The 9,616-nt window shown below is 30.0% G+C and overlaps 1 protein-coding gene across 1 annotated transcript; it reads left to right on the top strand.

Moving 5' to 3' along the window:
- The first annotated feature begins 3,615 nt into the window (after positions 1 to 3,615).
- On the top strand, positions 3,616 to 9,118 carry LOC127743927 (uncharacterized). Its single transcript, XM_052256154.1, has 21 exons — positions 3,616 to 3,944; positions 4,109 to 4,188; positions 4,431 to 4,509; positions 4,959 to 5,017; positions 5,107 to 5,224; positions 5,338 to 5,394; positions 5,624 to 5,688; positions 5,805 to 5,888; positions 6,267 to 6,317; positions 6,421 to 6,483; positions 6,576 to 6,622; positions 6,749 to 6,818; positions 6,902 to 6,964; positions 7,097 to 7,186; positions 7,287 to 7,325; positions 7,414 to 7,641; positions 7,728 to 7,813; positions 7,974 to 8,022; positions 8,107 to 8,187; positions 8,278 to 8,371; positions 8,521 to 9,118. The coding sequence occupies exons 1-21, from the start codon at positions 3,827 to 3,829 to the stop codon at positions 8,697 to 8,699; spliced, it is 1,800 nt and encodes a 599-aa protein (XP_052112114.1). The 5' UTR covers positions 3,616 to 3,826; the 3' UTR covers positions 8,700 to 9,118.
- The last annotated feature ends 498 nt before the right edge of the window (positions 9,119 to 9,616 follow it).

The following is a 9,616-nucleotide window of genomic DNA, read 5'->3' as shown; positions in this document are numbered from 1 at the left end:
AAGGTATGGATTTAAGGATGATCCCTGGTGTAATCCTATACCAATAGGGAATTCCTCCGTCACACCACCTTGAGTCTTCACACTAGTTGTGGCCCTATCATATATGTCTTTAATTGCCCGAATATATGCGATCCTTACTCTACTCTTTTCTAAAACCTTTCATAAGACTTTCCTTGGTACCCTATCATACGCTTTTTCTAAATCAATAAACACCATATGTAGATCCCTTTTATTACTACGATACCTCTCCTTATTTAGGTCTTCCCTTGCGGTACATAGCTGGTCCCAAGTCCGGATAAAGGAGGGAGGTTGTATTAGATATTCGACAACTAACATAAGAATATAGCCGAACCCCCATGACATGAATCAAAAACATAAAAATTAATACAAATGCAAATAAAATTAATTTATTTATTTTAATTAATTTAAATAATTAATGTAATTGATTAATTATAATTAATATGATAAAACAAATATTAGATATTTTTTTTCAATCACAATTGCATTTATCGGTGTGGACCATTCTTATTTAACAAAGCATTTTGAGATGGGGTTTTAATTTAGAGTATATTTTTTTATTTTTATTTTTAAAAGAAATACAGTTTTACAACTATTCTAGTAAGATTATTTAATTTAAGTAGGATTCCTTTTAATAATAATAAAAAGTAGACATGATTTGAAAAATAAATAAATAAAAAGAAAAAAACTATTTTCTCCATACAGAAAGTGTGATCATCCAGATGTTTATAATAACTAATGAAATCTAAATTGAGTACATAAAACTAAAAGATATCTTCGTCATCAGTTTTTGTTGTTATTTCATTATAACTTATAAGATCATGCATGCATGTCGCTTGTTTATTAATTAAAAATGGAGAGTTGAGAATAGAATAGTGATGTTGTTTAATTTATTTATTTTCTTCTTTATGGAGCATAAATTAAACTATTCTTATTTGGTAGCTGAATCCTGCATGGATCTGATGATGAGCTGAGTCAGTTTAATTCAGCCAAAATACTTGGATCCAACTTTGGAACAACCAATTTTGGTCCTCACTCTCATTCAATTTTATACCAAATTAAAGATTAAATTCGTCTGTGACCACAATTTTTACCTAATTAAACCAGCTTGATGTTGATGTACACTTAATATAATTATTTTTTTAATTTTAAGATAAGATAACTTATTGAATTTGAATATACATTAATTAATTTGTGAGCAGAGGCATTCTACATTCGAAAATATTTAATAATAAAAAAATATTAACTAAAAATAGTTAAAATTTATTTTATTTAAAATTTATTAATTATTATATCAATTAATAAATAGTAAATAAAACATATTTTAGGATTTTTGTTGTCTCCCTAATATTATCGTTCTACATTATATATACATATTAATCTTAATAAGTAATGTTAGTAAGAATTAGAATAATATTATATATCTAAATTTTTTTATTAACTAAATTCAACTAAATTAATATAATATAACAAAAATTAATTATAACTAGTATTATTTTAAGTCCTATTGTTTAATTTAGTTAGACTTTGATTCATAAAAAAATTATATTTATAACACTATTTTTTTTATAATGCTTTATAGTTTCTAACACGTGAGATTTATTATTTACCAGAATAGAATTCAGATATCATTAAATTAGGTAGTTGTACTCTTGTAAGATCTTATATATTGTAGTTATAAGATCTATCTAGATTAATCTATATATATATATGTTATTGAAATCTGGTTAATTGAGTTTCTTCAATTAATAATGTAGCTGATATATCATATTTTAAGGGTATTTTTAATTAATTTTATTTAATTCATTTAAATGTGCTAATTAATTATTTATTTATTTGATTTAACTAAGAAAAATATAAAATTATTTAATATTTTGTTTGACCATGTTCTGTAACTAATCAATTAACATTATTTAATTAATTTTTTTATCAATTAATTTTTTTCGGTAATATTTTTTCATCCTAGAATTCAGATATCATTAAATTAGGTAGTTGTACTGTTGTAAGATCTTAAATATTGTAGTTATAAAATCTAGATTAATTATTATCAAATTAAAATATACACTAATAATCCTACTACAAAGATAATTGCCAATATAGAATATTGTGGTAATATATGATAAGAATATTTAAATAATATTAATATTAAAAATATCATAAAATACTAAAATGTATGTAATGTTATATAAAAATAGATTTAAAAGAGTCATGTATAAAATACTATGATTTTACTTTAATAAATTTTAAAGTATGAACTATATTTGTTTGTCATAGATAGTACAGTCAGCATAAGTCAGTTTATAAATTCAATGGTCAAATTCAAATTTAAGGACCTACATTAAAAATTGATAACTTTGTTCTATCCATTTTTGGATATGTGGCGTTTTCTAATAAAACTATGGAGAGAAAAAAAACCTTGTATATATTGTAAAGAAAAATGTAACATAAATAATTGGTTTCAAGTATTCAACAACTATATAAAAATAAGAGACGTATATTTACTATCTATTATGACAATTAATTTAATTTTGTTACTTTATAAACACATCAATAAACAGGACAATTATTTTAAAATATTAAAAATTTCCTATATCTAAAATAAAAATAAAGATCGAATTGTTGACATTTAATTAAGGAAATATGAATTTCTTTAGCTCAATTCAATTATGAAACATAGCATTTATTTGGATATAAATTTTTTATGCCTATAATATATACATTTTCCTGTTTTACTTTGGTAAATTCCAATATTTTATTTTTAATTATTTTAATGTAAAAATATATCTATTTTAACCCTTTATCCACCCTTTTGTCTCTAATATGACATTGTTGTTTAATTTTTTTATCTTTTTGAACTCATCTTTAAACATTTTTTATTAAATAAAAAATAATTTTAGTACAAAAATAATATAAAATATTTTATAAAATTATTCAATTACAGCTAAAGTTTTTTAGCTAGTCATTCAGATAAACAAAGTAAAAAATAATTAATTTTAGTAATATAATTAAATGTTAGTATAAAATCGGGATATGAAAATCGTTTTTTAGATAAAAATTAATTTTTGAGCAAAAATAACTATATTTTATATAATTTTAAGAACGAATTTTAATACATTTTATACAAATATTCAAAAAAAATTAAAAGTGAGACTCGAATCCACAATTTTTAGATAAATATAAAAAAAGAAAAAGTATAAAAAGTCAATGAAATATCTGTATAATGTATATAATGGGTTTAGGAATGTTCGATTAATAAGATATTATATGTTTATTATTGCTGATATTCGGATAGTTATTCTAGATAATATAGATGTATTGTATTTAAAAAATTAATAATATTTTATCTTAGATGTTCATTTTTAATTCATATTGTACCAAATAAACAACTCAGTATATACATCGTACAAATACTATATTAACTTTCTAATAAAATTAAAAAAAAATTATATCATTTAAATTATAATCCATTTACTTAACTTACTCGCGCGTGCATCAAAATTAAACTCACATAAATTTATAAAAAATTGGAGTGCTTATTTTGTCTCCTCCCTCTTTCTGTGTGTGAAGAGAAATTAGAAAATATATGTCTTTGTCAATGGAATCATGAGAATTGAGAAGGAGCAATGCTAAGTGTGTGTATATATAAAGCAATCCATTGCTACCACTTTCCTTCCACCTTCCATCTTTTCCGTTTTCCGTTTCCCTTTCTCTTCCCTCTCTCTGTTCTCTTCTTACCTTCTTCACTCACTCACATTCAATTATTGGAAACCTAACAGCACAACGAATTCAATCGAAACAAGAAACAAAAATGAAATATGTTTTGGTAACCGGTGGAGTTGTGAGTGGACTTGGAAAGGGAGTAACTGCCAGTAGTATTGGCTTGCTTCTCAAAGCTTGTGGACTTCGAGTAACTGCTATCAAAATTGGCATGTTTTTCTTTTCCTTCAACTATTTAACCATGCACGCGCGATAATTGTTACTTTCTTTTCGGATTTAGATTTACAAAGTGTTCAACTCTTTCTTTCAATTTTGGAACGGAGCGAGCTGGTACGTTAAATTGAAGTCTCACATTCTGAATTTTGATTTACAGATCCTTACTTGAACACAGATGCCGGAACAATGTCACCATTCGAGCATGGAGAAGTGTTTGTGTTGGATGACGGAGGCGAGGTACACAATTTCTCGCTAATTATCCATCTTCAATTTTCAATTTGACGCTAGATTCTCCCAAAAATGAAAAGGAAAAGCATGTTTGTTTGTTTGAAGAGAAAATGAAGGGAAAAGAAAAGTTAGTTAGGTAGCAACTTTAGGCAAAATTTTCCGGAGTGAATAGATCAAAAGCACATGGTGTTTGTTAATTTCTTACTTTTTTTAAGTAGAATTATAAAAAGAGAAATGATGAATCTTGATAGGTGGACCTGGATCTTGGAAACTATGAGCGCTTTATGGATATCAAGTTGACTCGTGATAATAACAAAAAAAAAAAAAAAAAAAAAAGAAATTGCAAATTTACAAAAGAACCCCTTGTTTATGTTTATCTCCTTCAGTTTTGGATTTTTTAAACCAGTCAAGAGTTAACAATATTCAACTCATACAATGAAAATTTGTGGTTGTGGTTGCTGATGCAGCACACATTAAGATTAAGACTGTGTTTGGATATTGTCACTGGAGATAACAAAATTCTTCTGTATTTCTGAAACAAAATGCTATCCAAACACTAAAAATCAGCTACCAAATATGTTTAACTCATTTTTAATGTATATTTTGTATTACGACATATATTCTATATGAACGACTGATGTTCTATCTAAGCGTGAAAATAGAAATAGAAAATATCTGTTTTTATGGTTTCTCCTTTTTTTTTAAAAAAAAAAAGCTCAGCTGAGCTGAATGTTTTATTTTATTTTATTTTATTTTTAATTTTTATTTGTTTATTTATTTTTTGCAGTCTGTAATTGAAAAGGAGAGAAGAGGAGACTATTTGGGAAAGACTGTTCAGGTTCCACAGCTTAATTTTGTGATTTTCTTTTTAATTCTTTTTTCAATGTTTGTGGTGTCTAATGATGTTTTTATATTTCATCTTTTTAGGTTGTCCCTCATATCACGGATGCAATTCAAGAGTGGATAGAAAGGGTGGCCCACATACCAGTAGATGGAAAACCAGGTTCAGCTGATGTCTGTGTCATTGAATTGGGTGGAACCATAGGTAACACACTTACACTCTTCTAAACAATCTTTTCTTTTTCTTCTTCTTTTTTAATACATTTTTTAATGTCTAAGATAACATTATTACTAAATCCTTGGTTTTATTATATGCAGGTGATATTGAGTCCATGCCATTTATTCAGGCATTAGGACAATTCTCATATAAAGTAGGTAAGAATGATACTAAATTTTATGGCAAAGATTGTTTCTCTGATGAATACTTGATGTACAAATTGAAGTATGTGTATCTGTATCCGTATGGAGTACTTAAATACTACTAATTTTATGGAAAAGATTGTTTCTCTGATAATACTTGATGTACAAATTGAAGTATGTGCATCGTATTTGTATATCCCTATCCATATCGAGTACTTAAATGTGTGTGTATGTACGTATGCAGGTGCTGGCAACTTCTGTTTAGTTCATGTCAGCCTTGTTCCTGTTTTGAACTGTGTTGGTGAACAGGTAAGGATAATAACACGTCTTTTGAACAATTCTTCAAGGACTGTGTATGATTCATGTAGAAGATTTGTTTGGTTTCATCTGAACGTGGCAAATTTTGATTTTGATTTTGGTTTCAGAAAACAAAACCAACCCAGCATAGTGTTAGAGGACTAAGAGGTCAAGGACTGGCTCCACATATCTTAGCATGCCGCAGCACAATGGTTCCTCTCTCCTTCCCTCTCTCACACACACGCACGCATGCACACACACATATATAAATCAATCTTGTCCATGACAAAAAAAAAAAAAACATACTGGTGACAAATTAGTTGTTCAGGATTTTGAAAGGCGACGAATTTGTCTCTCACTAGTTCTTTAGTGGACAAGTTCGTCCTTAGCCATCTCGATACATGTACAAAGTTTGTATGAAATGACTAACCTGTCGCTTTTTATATCCGTAATGATGGAAGACAAATTTTTTATTTTTTAAAGCCCGAGAGTCGGGTTTATACCTCTTATTAGTGAACAAATGTGCACAAAACACACAAGAATTTCGATGTATATTTTCATTTTAGGGGTCTAACACAATTGCTTCTCAGGTTCTGGATGAAGCTGCTAAAGGAAAACTCTCTCAGTTTTGCCTGATTCCGGTATGTGGTTTTAAGGATTAAAGATATTTAGATGATCTTAAGTTTTGAAATGGTTATCAGTTTTCTGAATTGAAATTATGTATGTATCTATGTATGTTTCCAGGGAGAAAACATAATTACTCTGTATGATGTTCCCAACATCTGGCATATTCCTTTGCTTCTAAGAGTAAGTTTCTTCCTAAAACTGCTGAACTTCACAAATCATATCTTAGTTTTAGGTACCAATTTCTTACAAAATTTTCTTATTCTGGTCTATAGGATCAGAAGGCTCATGAAGCAATATTTAAAGTGCTGAACCTTAATTGGTTAGTTTCACAAACTCCCTCAAGAATTGTTCTATTTCTTGTCCTTGAATTAATGGAAATTGAGGATTTTTTTTTTTGTCCTTTTGATCTTTCTTGACGGCTTAATTTGTGGTTTTGTATATACAGTGTAATTAAGGAGCCTAGATTAGATGAATGGACTAATAGAGCTGAGGCTTGCGATTTGCTGCATGAACCAGTGAGTTTCTGCTCGAAATCCAACCTTGTTCGTTGTTCGTGATTATTAGCGATAGTTTCAATGTTATGTCTTGCAAATTTCAGGTTCGTATAGCCTTGGTGGGAAAATATACAGAGCTTTCGGATGCCTACCTCTCTGTTCTTAAGGTCGAGTTAGTTATATAAACTCTTGCTGCATCATTATTATGATTTTCCTAAGATTCATTCTGCTATGAACATGTAAAGCTTATTTAGATTTTCTTAGAATTAACATTGTTACTTACAATATCGACTTTTCAGGCCTTAGTGCATGCTTCTGTTGATTGCCGAAAGAAACTTTTTGTCGACTGGATTCCAGCAAGCAACCTTGAAGATGCAACTGCAAAGGAGGTAACATCAATTTGATTCATTTACATTGCATGAGCATGTTATTTATTTATTTTTTTATAATCTCAGCTTCTTCTCATTGTTCCTTTTTTTAATGTTGCAGAATCCAGATGCTTATAAGGCTGCATGGAAGTTGTTGAAGGTTTGAATTGCAGTCTTTTAATATCAATTACCTTCTCTTTAATTCCAAGTTCAATGTTCATTTATCTAACTGGAGTCTTTATATTCAGGGTGCTGAAGGTATTCTTGTTCCCGGAGGATTCGGGGATAGAGGAGTGCAAGGAAAAATTCTCGCAGTTAAATATGCCCGCGAAAACAGAATTCCATTCCTTGGCATTTGTCTTGGAATGCAGATTGCTGTCGTAGAGTTTGCACGATCTGTTCTGGGTGTAAAAGATGCTACAAGCACTGAATTCGATCTGAATACCAAGAGTCCATATGTTATATTCATGCCTGAGGTGTCTATTCTTGTGTCAACTATGTTCAGTGCTAAGAAAAGTGTCTGTTATTCCTATGTGTGATTTTCTTAAACCGATTTTTTTAGGGATCGAAAACACATATGGGGGGTACCATGCGTCTCGGATCGAGGAGGACATATTTCCAAACCAAAGAATGCAAATCTGCAAAACTGTAAGTATTAATACTCCACAGAATTATTTGTTGAAGACCATTTTTATGATCATGCAGGACAAAATGATCATTTTTAATTTTGCATTCAATAAGTAGATAAACATATCCATATACATATATACTGTTATTAGGATTTTAACCTTTAGACCCTCCCTCTTAGATATGGCTGCAGAAGCTTCATTGATGAGAGACATCGGCATAGATATGAGGTATTGCATTGCCATGCATGAGAAATTATTATTCTGTAAACTTTGTGTATCGGACAGAAAATGATCGTCGCCATATATATGCAGGTGAATCCTGATTTTGTATCTCGCCTCGAAAATGCTGGTCTTTCGTTTACTGGGAAGGACGAAACCGGCCAGCGCATGGAGGTTAATACATTCTGATGGAACTTACACTTAGTATAAGTCTATCAGCATATGCTTTAAATCTAAATTCTTGTTTGTTTATTCATGCTGCAGATTGCTGAACTACCTAATCATCCATACTTTGTTGGTGTTCAATTCCATCCTGAATTTAAATCAAGACCAGGAAAACCTTCTCCTTTATTCTTAGGTAATTCTTTGATTCTTGTCATCCAAGTTAAATTTCAAGTTTATCATCTATTGCATTCTGGTACTAAGACTAGATTGAGACTTGCGCGATGCATAGACAGAAAAATTGGATAGTAAAAATTTCTGTTTACATGATCTTGTCATGCACAGGGTTTATTGCGGCAGCATGCGGCCAACTGGATGTGGTCTTACAGCGCTGTTCAAACGTTGACAGCAACGGTCTTCTAAAAGTCCCACCAATCAAAACATACCAAAAAAAAAGTTCACTAAAGCCAAGTTATAGGCCCCCAGAATATGTTTTGGAAAGTGTCAAGGGTTTGAATTTCTAAGTTGGCTATGCTGGTCTTTTGTTTCTTGTGAATTGGTGAAATTACTGTGGAGGGCTTTTCAGTTATTGCTGTTGTCTCTGAGAACCAAGTCTTGTACAGTCAATTGAACCTTGGTGGTAGGGTATATAGTGTTTTTCAGAGGATACAAAGAGAGAGAGAAAGAAAGAAAGAGCTTGGGATCCCTTTCTTTTTAATGGGGGCAAGCTTGTTTTATGTTTTTATTATAATTGTGTCAGCAGGGTGAGGAACTCTCTTTTAGCTTCCTTTTTATCTTATGTTTTAGTGCAATGGCAAAGCTTTGGTTTTTGCATAGATTTTCATGATGTCTATAGAGTGCAAAGAAATTTCTTGTGGACTTTAATGTTTTATTTCTATATTATTGACTGAATGACTGTAATGTTAAGCTTCTTTTTCCTTTAGGTTGTCATGTACTAATTATTTCAAAACCAGCATATATGTATCACAAATTTACAAAGATTAAGAAATGATTTAACCAAACCATATTATATTTAATGTCTTAGATTCTTAACCATCAAAGTAAAAAAATTGGTGCATCAACAGAACTTGTCATAAAGTTTGGTCCCCTCTCTTTTTGGTTCCCTAAGTGAAAGCTGAGGTGATATCCACATCAACTTTTTATTTTAACTTGTAAGGGGAAAGTGGAACCAATGCATGTGATGTTTTTCCAACTTGACAATGAATCCCTAAGTTGAGAAGGGTCCTCCTACTTACCCCCCAACAAAGATGAGGTAAACAACTAAACATACCACAACATCAGTCAACCAACAATTCAAGGGGGTTTGATATTTTTCGTTTGCCATTGCTCGAGTCTAACTGTCTAAGTTACTCTCATGCCTTTGGGAATATGGTGCTCACAACACCTTAAAAAGAAGAAACATTTTAGTTTATTAACTAAA

This window comes from Arachis duranensis, unplaced genomic scaffold (assembly GCF_000817695.3).
Source record: "Arachis duranensis cultivar V14167 unplaced genomic scaffold, aradu.V14167.gnm2.J7QH unplaced_Scaffold_165934, whole genome shotgun sequence".
Classification (NCBI taxonomy): domain Eukaryota; kingdom Viridiplantae; phylum Streptophyta; class Magnoliopsida; order Fabales; family Fabaceae; genus Arachis; species Arachis duranensis.
The sequence above is the reverse complement of the archived record's forward strand: the minus strand, read 5'-3'. Positions and strand labels throughout refer to the sequence as shown.